General features: G+C 48.4%; 1 protein-coding gene across 1 annotated transcript; it reads right to left on the bottom strand.

Moving 5' to 3' along the window:
- Nucleotides 1–615: 615 nt before the first annotated feature.
- On the bottom strand, nucleotides 616–18,325 carry LOC144149971 (cathepsin D-like). Its single transcript, XM_077681735.1, has 7 exons — nucleotides 18,139–18,325; nucleotides 16,839–16,929; nucleotides 11,969–12,083; nucleotides 10,282–10,756; nucleotides 4,710–4,854; nucleotides 2,261–2,359; nucleotides 616–861 (listed from the first exon to the last, which is right to left on the bottom strand). The coding sequence occupies exons 1-7, from the start codon at nucleotides 18,204–18,206 to the stop codon at nucleotides 697–699; spliced, it is 1,158 nt and encodes a 385-aa protein (XP_077537861.1). The 5' UTR covers nucleotides 18,207–18,325; the 3' UTR covers nucleotides 616–696.
- Nucleotides 18,326–18,978: the final 653 nt, after the last annotated feature.

Here is an 18,978-nt window from a genome sequence, read left to right as displayed (position 1 = left end):
GATAGTCTTTCTAATTGGGCTATAAAAATATTGACGCAGCCTGCACTAGTGGTGAAAGGCTGGAGAAACGGCGGAGCTGGGGGTCGACCTAGCTCCGTTGTCAGTGTGGGGGACCGACCGGAACAGCCTTGTAAAATCCGGTTAAACTTGGCCCCACACCTCAACACTTATCATAGCTTAACAAGAACATCGCAAAGCCTAACACCTAGAACTTAGCAAATCCTAGCAAAACCTAGTAACACGTACTTAGCAAAACCAGAAGAAGCTAGGTCGACCCCCAGCTTCGCGGTTTTTCCAGCCTTGTACCACCAGTGCAAGCTATGTACGTCTATTTTTTTACAGTTAGACAAAAAATTTTCCATGGAAAATATTGGTGAATCTGGACATCAGAATAGTCAGGAAATTGTATCTAAAAATGTCAAGCAAATTGAAGTGGTCGTCCAGCCACCCTTTGTTTGGTCTTATCCAAAATAACCCTAATGAAAGAGGCATATTTGTCCTGAGGCGGACATAAATGGAAATAGGATGATGGTGATTATGGTGATTGTTATGCATACTATACTGCAGTCGTCTGTTACTGGCATCCTCTATTTTTTTAGATTATCATTGTACATGTTATTTTTATCATACTAGTGTGCTTTATTTTGGGCTGTACTTTGCCGTTGCGTCCTGGTCGTCGATAACGTGCGCGGCACACTAACGCGCCTCGGCGAAGCCGATTTTGTTAGTGCCTCGGTCGAAGATGGTGTAGAATTTTCGCATGAACACTTGACCAAGTATCCACAGAGGCTTCTTGGTGCCGTAATCATCAGTGTTGCCAAATCCAGTGTAGCATCTCTGCGCACCATCCGGGCTCCTTACCTGCGTTGTACATATGCCAAATGGGCAGCAAAATAAAAGGGTTAGGCTGACATGCATGCGCTGCTGGGCAGCTGAGAAGTAAGAAATGGAATGAACCCCCAAAATACCATCGGATTGCCCTTTTGAATGGCGGAAGTATTTGCGTTATCGGCGTGATGGCCGCGGTAGCCTTGCCCTTAGTTTAGGCAGGGCCCTGAAACACTTTCTCAGTTTATTTTCAACATCTCCAATGCTTTCAGGATATCTTCAATTAGCACGCCCAGTTCTCATAGATGAGGTGACCACGAAATATCCGAGGAAACTGGCTGTGCGCGCATCACATAACTCAGAAACAAGTGCTTTTTTTTTTCTCTCGTTGTAGCGTTTTTCACACTCGGTCATTCTTTGTTTGCTTATGCGGGGTCCAATAATCAACATTGCCGCTATTAGCCGGATTCCTTTCAGTTGCACTAATAAAAACATTCGATGGCACCTCGAAAAAATATCGCAGTAAAAGCAAAGCAGGTATACAAGAGGTATCTATTGCGGCAATCAAATGCAGAGTGCGGTTCTGTACTCGCGATAACTAGCTTTCGCAGTGCCTCCAAGCACGCCTCGCTGCAATGCCCCCTTTAAAGGTCCCCTGCAACACTTTTTAACTTTTTTTTCACATTCTGAAAACCTTTTAGTACGTTGTCAACAAATGCATCTCTTCCTTAGGTTAGGTGGACACGAAATGTCCAAGCGAAATAGTACTGCTTGGTGTACGTGCCACGTCAGATGACTCAGAAACTCGCCCCCTCAAAAATCTTGTTTCTTTCCCGCATCCGTCGAACGATCCTTGTGTGCTTGTGTGAAGTGACACAGTGTGGTCACCAGATAACCCCGGCGTGACGTCAAAGGAATGGCTGGACGATGTAAAACTCGCTTTCGGTCCTTGTACTTTCTCCCATGAAAGTTTCATCACTTCCATCAAATATAAACTATGTGCTGCTGCGTTTTAAACCGCCCTAATACGCCTGAGATAGCCAGAACTGTTATCGGCGCAATGCTAACCTCTTATGTTCACTGACTTCAGTCCACTGGCAAAAGCAGACTCATATATGTTTGGGAATGCGCTAAGAATAAACTAAACAGTGTCCCTGGGTCTGTTTTCCCCTCAGTGTACCTCGACCTGTCGCAGCGATCAGAGAGAAAAGTAGGCCAGTGACGACGGCCCCAACATATGATTGGATTTGGGAAAAATGTATTTTTCGCGTGAAGCCGTTCCAGACCTCACCATCGGCCTATACTTTTATCGCTGCGGAGGAGAAGACCGATAGGCGCTTTGATTGCATAAGGCAAGATGGCTGAGTCAATTTGTGCCCCACCACAGGTCTGCTCCAAGGAAATGACGCCGGGCCACCCCCAGTACACTTGCCTTCAGTATGTAGTCGGCTGGCTTGAGCTTGTACTGCTGGCCACCAATGGTGAATATTACCTTCGGCATCTTGCTGGTATCCTGGCAGTTCACAAGGTACTGTGAAACGGTAAACAAATAATCGGAACTCAGTTGAGCCCTCTACAGAAACTGCGTCGTTTCCTCTGCCGGACAACGGAAGACGCCCTTGAACACTAGCGACGGAACACACCCTCACAAGAACAACTGTCGCTTGCACAAGTCGTAACCTTACCCGACACTTGCACGCTTTTCCAGGACGCCAGAACCTCTGGAGTGCTTATCAAACTCATCGCCCACAATGTAAAAAGGGTGCTGACAAAGACAAGGATTAAGAGAGGGGGACCACACACACGGGGTGGTCTGCGGGGACGTGTGAGGAACAGTGACGAAATGAAACGCCCCGGGCTGTTCCTTAAAGGAGCTCTACTGACACTAAATTTCTCGCTTTCAGTTTTTATGCTGTAAAAAATACCTATTTTTGACCCAGTAATTACGAAAATCGAACCGAAAGCCGTCAGCCGCCATCACAGAATTATAGCACGTTTATTGCAACCAGTTTCAAATTCGGTCGTCGCGCCGGAAAATGGCCGTTCGAAGGCCAGCCCATAGAGAAAGAAATACTGCCTGCAAGCGGGCCAGTCTGACGTCACGGTCTCACCCGTGACATCAGGGACGTTTGCCGCATCATCTGCTACGATTGCACATGCTCCGCACTCGCCCGAGCAGTGGACATGTCGTCTGAATCGTCAGACTCGGATGAGTCGCTGCCACCCGACAGACAGAGCAACTTCATTTGACCAGGCGATTAGGCCGGCGATGTTTTCGCCGTCGTCCGTTTTTTAATATCACTGCGGCTCGAACCGGCGCAGACCGTGATAGCAACAGCTTGTCGCCACTCTTATAATCAATCTGATCGCGAAAAAGAAGTTTCACATGCGAGAAAGTAGATGTTAGTATGGTGAAAAGTTGTGCTAGGGATTGTTATCAGCGCTGAATTTAAAAGCGGCGTTCAGATATTTGCCGTGATGGTAAGCCTACGCTGACCGGAAGCGGAGGTTCGGCGCTCCGACCCAGCACTGCCGGCACCGCGGTGCGGCGAGTGGCCGAAAGATGGCGCCACCTGAGCGCTAGAATCAGAACAGGCCACGTCAGATGTCTTGGTCACCGATCGCTGAAACGGCAATTATCGCCAAAATAAAGCTCAGTACACGAAAAAGGGGATGATAGTGTGGTGAAAAGTTGTGTAAGGGATGGTCATTCGCAGTTGTACAGATACCGGTGATCAAATATAAGCCTGAAGTAGTTCCCAACACCCAAGCTGCTCGAGCAACGCCGAGCCCGCTGGCTTGGGCGACAGTTCTTGCGGCCGCCGCCGCGCACGAACTCAGTCCACGTTTAGCGCTGCATGTCGTCGCGTGGAAAATAATGCATCTTGGCGTCGTCGTCGATTTGATCGGACAGGCTTCCGCGAGCAGTACTTCGCATTCCGCGAGCTTGCCATAGCACAACTTGGGCGAGCTCGGCGACGCGCACCGCCGCGTCGCCGTGGTGCGCGTCGACATCGCGCACCGCGCGGTGCCGGCACCGCGCGGTTTTTGGCACCAGTGCAAGGGAACACCACGCGCCGAGCAAAGACGTCGAACACGCAAAGTGCGCAAAGTTTACAAGCATTGCTCACACAGCTACACCCGTACGTCTCCTGCCCAAACGAATACCACCGACAACAGCAGCGCAGGATATCGTTTCCGCTTCCGAAAACGACTATATGACGTCACCCTGAACCGGCCAGACACGCCGGCCGATGTTTCGTCACGCCGAAAGCGATTTCGCTAGTGCTGGCGATTTGTGGAAGCTCGCGGCCGGGACAATCAAAATCGATTTTAGATGTGATTCCGGCCTCGTATCGCTGCAAAAATTTCTGTGAGGCATCTGTGCAAACTAATGAAGCCAATTATATCATTTTTAGGCGTCAAAATTTGGTGTCAGTACTCCTTTAAACAAAAGGATGCCCATTGATTTTGCATGCCAGAACCCCATGGCACGTAATGATTCAATAATTCGTAGCTTGTGAAGACATTACCCTTTGCTTTCCCCCAATTATTATTTCAGCGAGGGACCAAGTGCTATAAGCGGATGCCGTAGCACCGACTGCTGTGATACGTGACTTTCCTGTGCCAGCGAACCGTTGTCAACGCTCAAGCTGTCAAGGCCCTTTAATTAACCAATGGTATATTATAGCGTTCGTTAGTGTGCAGCTTCCGTGTGTGTATACCATCCCAGTTATAGAGGGGGGCGAAATGGGACGCACTCGTAAAGCTGTAAATAGATTGGGTAGTTAAATAGGGAAATATATGTCGTCTGTTTGTTTCAAGGTTCACCATGTATGCGAAGCCATTGCGATCATACGTTCAACAAAGCAGTAACGTACTCTTCCGTGTTCAGTCTTCCGAGCGCCGATGAGGATGTTGATTCGGTCGATTTCTTCCCCGGGCCCTTCAATGAACGAAGACCCAGAGTCAACGACTGTCCAGCAGCCGCCGACACAGAAGCGTTTGTCAGTTCCAGCTTGAACCCTTAGGAAAATAGGCAAAACATGAAAAAAAAAAAAAATTGGCCGCGTATCAGCTCGCTTCGCTGCAAATCTTGTCGAAAGCCGACAGACTTCTGCCGTCCCTGCCACGTAACTGCCCGCAGGAGTAATTTGATCATTATAAATAGAGAAGTAGCAAAGCACGTTTACGCTAATAGTGAATATGTATGGCGGGATTAAAAGTAGAAGAAGAAGGAAACGGAAGAGCTGGAGGAAAAGATCCCTCTCCATGGGTACGATTCAATACCTTATAGGGGTGCATGCGGACAAAACACAAGTATGGTTAATTCGAAAGATTGCCTCGTTATAATCATACTGACACCACTTTCAATGTAAACTTCGCTCAAATAAGCTAAATAATTAGGAAAAAAGGGAATGGTCATGCGACTAACTAGCTCATTTCTCGCACTATAACATATAACGTAATATGCACAGTGTGCGATTGGCTGAGGCCGGCAAAATCAAACGCACGTTAGGCAGGGCTTATAAGCTTGCAGAATAAGCTTTTCGCTAAAATGTAATGAATATTCATTTTACAGCAGTAAGAATGGTGGGGTAAACAATGGAAGTTACCCACAGAAGTACCAGTGCGTACTGCTGTTGGTACTGCGTGCACTATGATTGTTATATATAGCTGCACAGCAGTTCGGTGCTTTGGGGTTGTCTCACACGACACTGGCCGATTGGTGTAAGCGATATTTTCTTACACGACCCTGTTTGTTGAGCATACTGCATGTTTCACGAAACAATTACTAAGTATCTAATCACAGCCCGACAGACAAGACAGACAGGAGAATAACCACAGGACGAGCGCTGTATACTCCTGTTCTGTCTGATCTCCTGTCTGTACAGTCTGTCGCGCTGTGATTAGATATGAACAGCGACCAGCTCGCCCAATTTGCAACTGTACTTGATTACTACCTACCTTAACAAAAAAATTCCCGCGCCTTCCCGCGAGGGGAACACGAGTAAATGCAGAGCATTGGGGCCTCAGTACTGGTTGAAGGCAGTGTTGCTTCCATCGCTTCTTCCGTGATGCTGGAGTAGCAGACACGAGTAAACGTGGGAGCGAGCGTCAACCAAGGAAGGAAGGAGCAACGCAGTGACTGAAGCACGAGCGACCGCTAGCGGCTTTATATTTGCAGCGCGCGCAGTAGAGGAAGAGCGGTACAGGGGGGGAGAGCGCGCATGCGCAAGCAGCGCGCGCTCTTCTACGCCCCACCGCGCTGCTATCACGCACCTGTTACGCCGAGACACGGCCGGACTGGAGGAGCGGCGAGCACGCACTTTCATATGAAAGGGCGCGCCCGCCGCTCCTCCAGCCCGGCCGTAGCCGAGACCGCGACGGAGCGTTCCGGCGGTGACGAGCGAACGGGCTGACTACGACGCATGCGCGCACCTGCTGCGGACGCGGAGCTGTGGACGCCGTCCGACGCAGGAAGAGGCGAGGCTAAGAAATGCTCTGCATTTAAAACAAGCTAGTTGCAGATACGGTCAAGAACAAAGCAAAGGCGGACAGCGGCCCGGTGCAATATGGTGGCGCCACCTAGGAGGGCCGACGGCAAACAAGGCTCCGCAGTCCCCTGCAGACTAAACAACGCACTAGCGTTCGCTTAAAGACCTGTTCTTGTTTTGTCGTCACAGACGTCACGAAACATACGATTTGGCGGGAGTATGAAACTTTTAACTTAAATTGATTAATTTTTCAGTTAATAAACCATCGTTTGCTGTCTGACAAGCGCTGGGGGCGTTATAAAACGAAATCTTTCGAGTAAAATGGACTTTTATTTTGTCTGCGTGGTCCCTTTAAAGGAGAAGAAGAAAACCAAGGAGAAAACGAAAACGACGCAAAGGGAGGACTGTCACGGTGGTAATGAGGGGACACAGTTGCACCACTGGAGGCCTACATGAGCAATTTGAGCATGCTAATTACAAAATGAGCAGAGCACTTGTACTAACACCTGTACCCTAAGAGCGCACATGTGTTGCTAAAGGCGCGATTGGCCAACCTCTCAGTAATAATGACAGAGAAGAAAACGACGCAATGGGAAAAGCTTCATGACGATGGTGATCAGAGGACTTCAAAAACAGCGCGGTAGACGGGACTAAGAAACACACAACATAGGCGCTGAGAACAACTGAGCGCGTTTAAATGCGGCAGGCAAATATACAAGATAAAGCGAAAAAAAAAACGAAGAAAAAGCGAAATAAAATTTTACTTAAAATGTGTTACCGCAAGATTTGTTAGGACGGCGACATCTTCACCCGCGCGTGGCGATTTATCGAAAACTAGGCATGTCAGATACACATTCTCCTTTCTAATCGAGAAGTGAAACGGACGGTTTACTTAAACGCATGCCCCCTTCCCTGTTGATTTCAAAAGCTTGGAAAATCTTCCTGTCCCTTCGGCCACGGTAATCGTGAGGGCGGCACATTCATTGTAGCGGGGGGTGCGGCCGCAGGAGGCGCAGTGCGCTGACAACGAGCCGCCTGTCGTCGACACCTGGCCTTAGAGTTCCTGTATATAGCTCCCCTAAGCGATATACAGGAACTCTACCTGACCTTGATCGCGTGCTCCCTCAGGCGTTCATTCAGGCAGCGGCCTCTCTTTCCTATGTACAAGCGTTCGCACGACAACGGAATCAGACATGTCTACGTAGCGTGTCTCGTGTTTTTTTACACACGCGCGTGGTTTGGGATTTTCTGTATTTACACGCCTTCACAGGTGGCTAATATTCTCGAGAGCCGAAAACACAAACTATACGCCCACCTTGCCAACAATCTTGAGCGCGTGGCTCACTCCATAGACATACGGGATGTCTTCTCTTTCCGACTTAGGGAACTTCTCCGCAGCCTTCAAAGCGAATGCCCTGAGTTTATCCGTCTTCTCTGCCAAGACAAGTAAGGAGCGATGCCTGTTCAGGGTCATTGTTAGTGAAAGAGCCACTTGGCAGCACTCCCTAGGCTTTAACCTCCAGTGGTCACTGTTGTTCTTGACCATAGATGACTCGTTTCTTCTCGGGAGCCCGAGTGAAGTAGACCCGTTCCTGAGCACCCTTGGCAAGGTATCGGTGGGCGTCAAAGACCAATACTACTCATTACCTCAGGATGCCATAATCGAAGCTGTGGTTGATTGCATAGATGAACACGGAGAAATTAGCTCCCAGAATTTATGCGGCACCAGCGTGTCCGCGTTTGTTGCGTTTCTCCGGAATTACCTTCGCTCGACTTTTATTGAACACGCCGGAGGCTTGTGCACCCAGAAGGAGGGTGTTACGATTCAGCTTGCCGCTACCCTGTGCACGCGTGCTGCAGGTATGGTGTATTGCGGGAAAGCTCCCTGTGCTTGGCGGTAAAGCCGCCCTCCTCAAACAAGTTACAACACGCAAGGGCGTGTCCGCCGCACGGACACTTGTTGGGAAAGTTCATGCCGGCGGCAGTTGCCAAATCCGGAACAAACTGGTCCTAGCGGGGACGTGTTGAGCCGTGCCTCTGCAAGCGGAGGTAGGCGGCGTCCTTCTCTCAGACTCAACTTGCGCCGTCATTCACGGGACAGGGAAAGGGTGTTCTTGTGCATCTATACTTTGTTGGGGCCTGGAAGCAGCGGAACCGTTGCCGCTACTGTGTATAAAGTCCTCCCTCTCAGTGGCTCGTATCACTCGACATCGGGGGCTCAACTAAGAGCACCACTCTGCCCGTCGGCTCCATGCTGTTCCTGTATCTTCACTGTTCATCTCTCGCCATGCAGTAAAGCCGTTAAGTCTTGCTCTGGGTCTTCGTCGTCAACCCTGAGGCAGCTCATCTGCTCGCCGAGCGGTTCATCGGAGTCTACCACGCTACCACTACATGACGGAGGCGACGGAGCTCGGTGCGGGGACGCCTTCGCCAATGTAACAAGGGGATGTATATACATTGGATCGGGCCTTGCTCCTTGTCTTGAGCGACTTGTTACTGCCCGTTCGGAGGCTCGCTCCGGAGAAGCGGCCCCAACAGAAAAGACAGAAGACAGCCGTCATCCTGTATGTCCACGGAGTGGGCCACAAGCTCAAGAAGATTGTTGGCAAGGTGAGCGTACGGCTTGTGTTTTCTGCTCCCAAGAGTCTTGGCCACCTGCGCAGGCGTGTAAATACAGAAAATCCCAAACCACGTGCGTGCGTCAAAAAACACGACACGCTACGTAGACATGTGTGGACAAGTCGTGATTCCGTTGTCGTGTAAACGCTCGTACATAGGACAAAGAGGCCGCTGCCTGAATGAACGCCTGAGGGAAAACGCGATCAATTAAGGTCAGGTCGACGACAGGCGGCTCGCTGTCAGCGCACTGCGCCTCCTGCGGCCGCACCCCCCACTACAATGAATGGGCCGCCCTCACGATTACCGTGGACGAAGGGAGAGGAAGATTTTCCAAGCTTTTGAAGTCAACAGGGAAGTGAGCATGCGTATTAGTGAACCGTCCGTTTTACTTCTCGATAAGGAAGAAGAATGTGTATCTGACATGCCTAGTTTTCGATAAATCGCCACGCGCGCGTGAAGATGTCGCCGTCCCAACAGATCTTGCGGTAACACATTTTATATAAAATTTTATTTCGCTTCTTCGTTTTTTTCTTTGCTTTTACATTCATATTTTTCTGTCGCATCAAAACTCGTTCAGTTCGGCAGCGCCTGTGTTGTGTGTTATTTGCTTAGTCCCGTCTTCTGCGCTGTTTCTTGAAGCTAAAATGAACCAAAAAGCGAGTCAGTACACCCTTTTGCGATTAGGGGACTATCGCACCGCCGAACGCAATATCGGTATGTCTGTGCTGTCTGTACTGAAATGAACTCTGAAGCGCCTACCTCTGCGGTAGCTGCGAAATGTTGTCGCCAACGGAAATACGCCTCTGAAGGTGATGCAGAGGAACAGAAAAATGCCACAATTTGAGCAAAGAATCAGGCGCTCGCTGTAGCTAAAACCACCGCCAGCCGACACCACCGCAAAACGCGAAGATTAAATGCCACTCATATATCGACGTTGTGACGAAGAGATTGTCGCAACAGAAGAGGACGTCATCACGACCAATCTACCATTAGACATAGAGGATCGCACAGATTGAATGACTCTAAGCGAACAGCAGCTTGCGCAGAACTGAGGCGATATCACGCCGTGATGTAACAGCATGACGCAGCAGTGGAACAACAAGGCGGCCAGTAGAAATCACCCGCCTGAATGGCGCTGCGGTTTTGTGGGGGCTGTACGAGTACAAAAAATGGCATATGTATTACTCGTTGGGGTAAACAAGGGTAGGATAAATAGTATATCGTAAAACTTTTGTAGGAAATTTAATCGTCAGAATATCGCCGGATTCGTCTTCAAAGCACGGCTTCAGTTTCGACAAAAGAATCTACGAAGGCAGCTTCTCCAGCGACGCCTTACCTGTCCATGGTGAACTCCCAGTGGCGTTTCTTGGTGACCGAAACGTAATGGATGGTGCCCTTGATGTGTTCGTGATTGACGCCACCCAACACCAGCTCACCCGCTGGCCGAGCGCTGGTGTCGCTGCCCAGGTAGAAGGCGAACACGGGTCTCGGCACCAGCTTCTCCTCGACGAGGGTGTCGAACACAGGCCGAACCTGGAGGGTTGACAGCTTGGGGTAGCCGAGGCCCAGGATGCCATCGAAGGGCACGTCTCGTGGAATCACGCCATCGAACGGGTCACCCCTGAAGATGCCCGGCGATGCGTGCGTGATCTCGGCGAAAGGCTGCGATAGCACGGAGCGGTCTCGGCCCAACCACAGACGGTCGGAGCCGACCACGCCGCGCACTTCACCGCTGCCATACTTGATCACCACCTGCTTGCCCTCCGACACATGCGTGCTGGACCTTGAGCTGTCGTACTTCCTGCGTTCCTCTGCATGAGCGCAAGGGCTGTCTCTGGAGGGCCTCGCTTATGAGCGGCGTAGCGATACACGTTATTTCATACCACGATGGCGCAGCTAACACACACCTGCGAAAACAAGGTGCTTTCGGCCTCATTCGGTCGTGATTCCAGGAAATTTGTTCGCAACTAAGCGCTTCGAAAAACGGCAGAAACAAAGAATTAAGCCAGAGATTCTTTCTAGCAGCGTGTAGCAAGAGCTACTTTTGACCTATACCGATTGCCCCAAAGTGCACAGTTGATGCAAGCTTTCGATTTCTGCCCTAAATTCACTGTATTCCAAAGTGTGCCCTCCTCACTTCCACCTTTCTTTTACAGCGAAGCTGTTAGCCTCTATTTGGTCGGAAAATTTCGTGTCATAAACAAGGAATCCCGGCAGGACTCAGCAGTTCTCGCCTAAGACGCCGAAGGCATGCGTCAGACTAATCAGGCATATAGCATAGAGCTTAGTATTCGCTAAAAAAACCCCCAAAACAAGCATTGGAACCGCACTATGGATGATAAGGCGCCTAGTGACCAATGAGACCCCCGACCATGTGTTCCTGGTAAAGATTATGTCTGCAGATTATGTTTCGAGGCTAGGTAGGACTAGTGTCACTAAATGGAGCAGTTCTTGCCCAAAACGTCGAGCGCATGCGTCAGGCTAGGCAGGACCCAGCTTTTGGCACCAAAGAAGCCGAGTGCAAGCGACAAGCCCGCCGAGACGATGAGAAACATTGCATATACCCTTCCCCATCAGCATTTGTAGTGGTTTACAACAGCTTCGCTGGACATTCACTTTCGCAGGGCGGGATGGCGACCCCCCTTTTTTTTTGTTCGTGAGCACGTTTTCTTTTTGTCAGGAAAAGTAGCCATAGTTTTCTACTATTTATTATATTAAAATGGTGTCCCATTTTAGCGCTTCTCCTGTGGCGGTTTCGCCCATGGCCTCACTAGCATCAGCTCTTATTTCGCTCGTTCCTCCTTGGTACGGTGCACCGATCAGGATGCGTTCCTTTGAGGCATGGACAGTCCAGCACTTCCACCATTCACGTTAAACGTTGATACACATTACGATACATTTCGTCGCATGGTAAACGAGCCATTGCCTCCTCTCTGACACTTAAGAGACCCAAAACTTCGGCATAGTTAGAAGAAACTGAAGTTACTAACAAAGTCAGCGCTGCTTTCAAATTGTATACTCACGGCAGCCGTTATCACAGCGAACGGAAGGCACCCAGAAGTCGGCTGAGCCAGTGTCAAAAATGATCCGAAAGGTCTGCTTTGGGGTGCCCAACTCGACTTCGCCAATGTAGTCCATCTGCAGGGCCGAACACACTTATGAAACAGTGCAGGTGACGCCGACTGAACATCATAAGGCTACGAGAACCAGCTTGAAGAGTGCTTGCCGCTGCTGCAGGTTTTTTGGTGACTGTTAACAAAAATAAAAAGAAGCTGCGCCTAAGCTATAAAGCGTCCTGTAGCTAAGGGTTACGGAACAATTTGGATGATTTGGAAATGTCTTACATGCCCTAGAAAGGCGTACAACCGGGCATTTTTGGGTATTTCTTTAAGAGATTAAGAGAAATACAGTACGCCCATTTCGGAATCTAACTTGTGACCTCATGTGTACAGAAGCGCAGCGCCCTAGCCGTTCCTTACCTTGACAAGAATATATCTAGCCCTTATTTTATGACGACGGGACCACTTGAACCTAGAATGTGCTACTAAAAAAAGCGTGGACGGCGGGGGGAGTGAACCACGCCTTTCCAAAACCGGAATGTTGCCCCCAGTATAGTGCTAAGCCAGCGACAGATGCTGTACTTCATCCCAAAAGACATGACTTTGCAAGCATGTTAGATCACTCCGCGTGTCTTTCAATGAAACAATTTTCAGAGTGACTGAAAGCAAAAATGTTTACTCTTCTTCTCACAAGCTCCTACGTAATAGCGCCGCCGAAGAAAATTACGTTTTCAGTATTTATTTTGCGTCATTGCTCACTACGCTTAAAATCTCCTGCCCCAAAGCTAACTTACGATTCGAGCATATACTTTTAACGTCAGAACCATGAGAACCGCAGAACTAACCGCCTGCGAAGGTCCCGTTTGCATTTGCTCGGACATTTGCAACCACATGCTTACCCGCCGCGGTGGCTCAGTGGCTAAGGCGTTGCGCTGCTGAGCACGAGGTCGCGGGTTCTATTCCCGGCCGCGGCGGCCGCTTTTCTGATGGAGGCGAAAAGCAAAAACGCCCGTGTGTACGAGATTTCGGCGCACGTTAAAGATCTCCAGGTGGTCAAAATTAATCCGGAGCCCTCCACTACGGCGCGCCTCATCGCCTGCGTTGCGTCGGCGCGTTAAACCCTACAATCAATCAAGCAACCACATGCTTGTTTCGCCCATTGCCCAAGCACATGACCCACCTAGAAGCAAGGAAGACGACAAAAGCCTGGGTCCGTCTACCGCAGTCAAGATATCACAACAATGGCTAGACGTCATCGTCCATTACGTACTTACAACGACGATATGGTACGCTTGGCACATAGCCTCTCAGTCGTCTCTCAGCTTCTGACGCCGTCGCCAATAGAAATGTTGGTCGCCAACGCAGACTCCGCCTCTTTCGCAGAATGAGTCATTAATGCTCTTGCGTTAAAAATTGGAATGGGATGTAAGTAACCGCTCTTGGAATGCCCTATTGAACGGATGAATTCCTGTACACTCCTCCCCCGAGAGAGAGGGAAAGTAAACGTTTATTGAATTACAAGAGATGGCCTTTGTCTGAAGCTTTAGGGAGGCGTCCTCAGTTCAAGAATTCAAGAAGCCTTGAGCCCGGGAGGCATCGGCAGCCCTTCGGGCCAGCTGAAACTGGTCGTCCCGGCCGGTGCTCGCCACAGCTCTATCCCAAAGCACGGTAGTGGAAATGTGCAGGTTTTCAATTCAATTCAATTCAATTTTATTCAGGGATGTATACATATTTACATATGGGTTGTAATACAGACGGAGGTCCCAAGACCGAAGCCGTACGCGGGACCTCCGATGACGATACACAAAATATTACGAGCGACGTTAAAAAAAAAATAAAAAGGTATACAGAAATATTGAACCATAAAGAACTACATATACAAAGCCAAACTATAAAACTATACAGAACTATTGAACAATACATAACTATGTTTTCAGAGACAAAATATAAAACTAAATAGAAATTTAGATACAGTTATAACAAGTAGTAGATTTCAAGCAAAATATAAACAACGAGATACAGTAAAAAATGGAACATTAATATACCACAAGAAATTTAAATGTCAAGCAGGTAGTTCCTAAGTACAGTTTTGAACTTATAGAAAGAATTTGTTTTAATATAGCTGGGTAAAGAATTCCAAAAAGATATCGCTGAAAACTGTATTGTATGCTTACCATAATTAGTTCGAATCTTCGGAAGCAAGAAATTGTTTTGACTCGAAAAACGCGTGTTATTCGTATTAGTAATCATGCGAACCGGGAAAACCTCTAATACGAGTTTGCGATTAAGAATTTTGAAAAATAAGATACCGAGGCTGTACCGATAAATTTGAGTTAGAGGCAAAACCCGAAGTTGTTGAAATAGTGGAAAGGAAGAAGATCGACGGGGTGCAGAGTTGATGACGCGAATAGCTTATTTCTGTAATGTAGCGAGGGGTGACAAATGGGTGGCGTAAGAGCTACCCCAGGATGTTATACAGTAGGTTAAATGACAGTGAACGAAAGCAAAGTATAAGCCCAGAAGGATTTGAGTGTTAAAATACGGACGCGCCCGAATCAATGCCCTTATACCGAAAGACGCCTTTTTAACAATTGAAATTACATGCTCATCAAATTTAAAGTTCGAATCAATGACAACGCCAAGAAAGTTAGTACGGCTGCAAAAGGCAATTTTTTTAGAATTTAGATAGAGACTTGAAAAAGTAGGAAGTGTCTTGTTAGGGGAGCAATAAAGCATAAAGCAAGTTTTACTAACGTTAATGGATAGATTATTTGATAAACACCAGCGCTGTAGTGAAAACAAGTCAGCTTGCAATTTAGACACTAAATTACTAACATCGTTATCACTGGAGAAGATAGTTGTGTCGTCGGCATATAAGATACATTGTGAAGTTGTTAAGCACTGAGGCAAGTCATTAATGTACGTCAAAAATAGAAGAGGCCCCAAGATTGACCCTTGGGGTACACCTTTGTTAATATTAGCCGGGTGTGACGTCTGGCCGTTAACGCAGACTACCTGACGCCTGTTTGAAAGAAAACTTTTTAAAAGAGTTAGGGCAGGTCCGACAATGCCATAAAGCTCTAGTTTCTTTAAAAGAATGCTATGGTTAATCGTGTCAAAGGCTTTAGATAAATCAATGAAAACGGAGCCAGCATATTTACCACAATCAATAAATGACTTAATTTTGTCGGTGAAACAAGCTATCGCGTTGTCAGTGGACAGGCCACTGCGAAATCCGAACTGACAGCTAGTAAGTATTTCAAATTTTGTTAAATACCGGGAGAGTCTTAGTTCGATTAGTTTTTCTAACACTTTATCTAGAAACGAGAGGATGGAGATGGGTCTGTAGTTTTCAATAGAGCGATGATCACCTTTTTTGAATACGGGGACTACTTTTGCCAATTTTAATTGATTTGGAAACACACCGGTCTGAAAAACTAGAAAAAAAATGTGACTAAGCGTAGCGGAAATAAGATTACAGGCAAACTTGATATGCGCCCCGTGTATACCATCTATTCCTGGGCCTTTAGCCTTTAGTAGTTGGGATTGGTCACACCGGCCTGACATATGTCGTAGCGTTTCGGGTACTCTGAGCTAATGATTCTCTGGCATTCACGTGGCAACGTACCAGCATCAATTCCTTCGCGGTGCGCTGGGCCGCTTTCACACTCCGTGTTACGATAACAGCGAACCACTCACATCCTCCCTCTGCGCTCTCTCTCTCTCTCTCTCTGCGTAACCATTACAGCCCCTGGCTTTGCAAGTTTGTGCTGACAAGACTGCGTCGGGACTGCATGTCTCTGATTCATTGTATACACCAAAAGTACACCAGTCGTTAACGCGTTTACATGTGCTTCTATGCTTGGCATTTGATGGAAACTTTACCTTTCACCCACATACTGTAACACCGATTATTTTCGCCCGCACTAAATCTCCGCGAATGTCTCGATTTTAAAAATTGGCGGACTTATGCGGCTCACAGAAATTTAACATTTTAATAGTAAAATTACACCCCAATCGCTAACTGCGACTTCCTGCCGCCGGCGGTTACCGAGTTGAGCATCCAGCGTATGTGCCATCCGCATTCGTGTGCATCGGTCGTGCCGGGCCCGGAGGCCTGCCGGTAATTAAGGTACAACCGACTCCCCGGCCCGCCGCTCTTGACTTGGTTTCTGCGAGAAATCGACCCTATATGGAATTCGGAGGCTGGAAAATGCAACTGTGATAGCAAAGCTTTACTACTTTCATTTCATCCAGCTGTTTCTTCGCGGAGGATGCGCAAGTTAACCTTTTTACCGGAGACACATCCCCGGCGATCCCTCCCACCCCCGCACTCCCGAAGCGCATCGCGTGATTCGCCGGGCCTGCATGCTGTCGACGCTGCGCACAAGGCCCCGTTTTCAGTCGTTGTGCTCACGCAGCGGCGGCGGCCTCGAAGGCTCATACCCACATTGTCAGCCAATGGAATGATAACTGTTTATGGGTAAGTTGACATTTGAGCCAATGGGATTTTTGGTACCACCGTGGTCCCGCCGACGTTGCCAGATTTTCGCAGAACCGGCCGTGTTAGGCTGGCACCTATTAATCATGTGGTTACTTGCCCGACCAAACTAGCGAGTCGCTTCGCATGAAGTACAAGACGTTGCCAAGGGAGCGCTGGCTTTTCAGAACAAAAAGTATAAATCACCTCAATGAAGCCGCGCAGTCAGCCGCAAAAAATTTTGCAACGTGAACGCGCGCAGCACAAACTGAAGCTTCCTGTTGCCTTAGAAGACGTGGCAGAAAAGCTTCCTGTTTCTTTTTGGGAGAGTAGTGTCAGTTCCCTCATACTTACGTTGATGTGGTTATTGAGTTGTTCGTGAATAGGCGTATTAGCTCTGCCTGTAGGTGACGACCGGTTCGTCGCGACCAGCATCAGCGGTATCCTGAGAGACATGACAACATCGACAAAACGTGAGCTCTCTATTGCACTATAGGCCTACTTGAAGTTTTGCAGCCGCGGCGCGGCCAGAAATTAGCGCGGCGTGACATCTGTTGACCGCGCAGCTACTATAGCAGCGCCCTGCCCTCGCGGCGCCAGACTCATGACCCCCTTATGTCTGCGTTCGTTACTTGGAGCTGGGAACTTATCAAAGGCCTGTACTTTCGCTCCAAGACATTCTACGTGCACGGTAGCGTGCAGGTTATTCGAATCTTTCTAACCAGGCTTGTATCCGGACAGACGTACTTCAAAAAATTGCGGGCAGAAACGGCACTCAAAATTAAATATTTCCTTTCATGAAGTACATTTCAGTTGCCATTTTGTATCCGCCTGCAGGATCTTCTTTATCTATACAACACCATTTACAACATACGCACCTATTATTGCCATGTTCGCGCACATTTATGGTCACATTTTTGCTTTGCACCAAAACTTTTATAAACGAAAGTGTTGGCAGAGTCTCAGAAGCACTTATAATAATGACAGTGCACACACAGTTCTGGACTGCGCCCCCCGATGCAGTCCAGAAATTCTCTAGATCGCCCAAATACCCGATCACAATTTAATTTTACCTAGTACCAGACCTCAAATTAAGATAACAAGAATTATAGCGTGGCACTAAGGCATGGTTTAAACTGAATGCCGGTAGAAGCCTGAAAGGCACAGGCAAAATAGGAAATTGACTTGTTTCAGGAGACCTCGAGCGATCCCTATGATGACAATGACAAATCAGTGACAAAGATATATCGTTCACATTCTAGAGATAGGATATTCGCGCACCGCTAATAAAATGTTGTAGATGTGGGCGCTTTTGTACTTCGCTTCAACCAGATATACTGTCGCCGTGGCCTGCAGCTTCGGACCAGGAGCTTCACGCGTAGCTAATTATAGTCACTGATGCATCTTGGCGGCAGGTTCAAATGTGCAACGTCTTTTTTTTCGCGAATAAAGCGCCCCGAGTTTGCTAGTGCGCCCGCGTGTACACAAATTGTGTGAAGAGGTAAAAAATTCTCCATAGTTTGCCTAATAGGGTATTTCTGATATGCTCCACCCACAAAATTGTACCCTATATAATTTGCTGTAACTTATAGTTCATCTGACATCCATTGCGCGCTAAGTGGTACCTCCCGGGAGGACAGACGACTTACGCTACCTGTACTGGCAAGAGACAGGGCCGAGCAGCCCCAATGCAGCGATCAGCGCCAGTTGGATGGGTCCCATTCTGCCGCTGCTGACCTTCAGGTCGTTCGGACTGAGGTATACAGTCTCTGTGTGGCTTCCTCTGGAGCTAGCCCTGTGGTGCTACTTGCAACACCGCACCCCCGCAGCACTGTCTTATCGACCGCCCTTGTCAGCCCATCCTCACCCAGAGGCATAGTGGAAGGGTCTTGTCTCCTGCCAGCCACTCCATTTTTTTGCTTACCGGGAACGACTTGCAGGTCTGCAAAACTGCTCTCCTTCACAAGGGCACACAAAGTCGAACGCTGCGGTGCATGCCTTTCTGATTATTCCGCACGTTTTGAGAAGCGTGCGATCCGTACGCGTGTACTTGGTTTAAGTGCATCGGTTCGATCGACATGCTGGGCTCTCTGACGCAGGTAGACCGGTGCCACTATATCACGAAGGCAACCGGTTCTGTAATTGGATTTTAGCTGTGACGGGCACATTCATGTTACCGGGGTACAGTTTATCGCACAGGTCATGGGTACGCACACGTAGCTCAGCGTTCACCCCGTAGCATGCCAAAGCTGCACGAAAAAAAGTTTGCATTGATAAAATAACCTTACACTATTATATTTAACACCAATCCTTTTATAGCCAACAAAGTTACGCAGGTGTGGTTGCCCCACCACAGTTTCCTCCCGGCGATTTTCGACGCGTCATACACTGAAGGCGAATTTCGCGCAGTATAGGAAGGAACGGCTACCAAGTCACGAATTGCGGCATGACAATTTACACGTCGCAATATGTATGTATGTATGTATGTATGTAT

This window comes from Haemaphysalis longicornis, unplaced genomic scaffold (genome assembly GCF_048455015.1).
Source record: "Haemaphysalis longicornis isolate Haplotype H1 unplaced genomic scaffold, Haemaphysalis longicornis Haplotype H1 scaffold_1, whole genome shotgun sequence".
Classification (NCBI taxonomy): domain Eukaryota; kingdom Metazoa; phylum Arthropoda; class Arachnida; order Ixodida; family Ixodidae; genus Haemaphysalis; species Haemaphysalis longicornis.
The sequence above is the reverse complement of the archived record's forward strand: the minus strand, read 5'-3'. Positions and strand labels throughout refer to the sequence as shown.

Coding starts and splice junctions, on each gene's coding strand:
- LOC144149971 (XM_077681735.1), bottom strand. CDS start 18,206: ATGGGACCCATCCAACTGGCGCTGATCGCTGCATTGGGGCTGCTCGGC. Junction 2,360..4,709: donor GGAAGACTGAACACGGAAGA/GTACGTTACTGC, acceptor ACCGTTTCACAG/TACCTTGTGAACTGCCAGGA. Junction 862..2,260: donor CAGCCGACTACATACTGAAG/GCAAGTGTACTG, acceptor TGTACAACGCAG/GTAAGGAGCCCGGATGGTGC.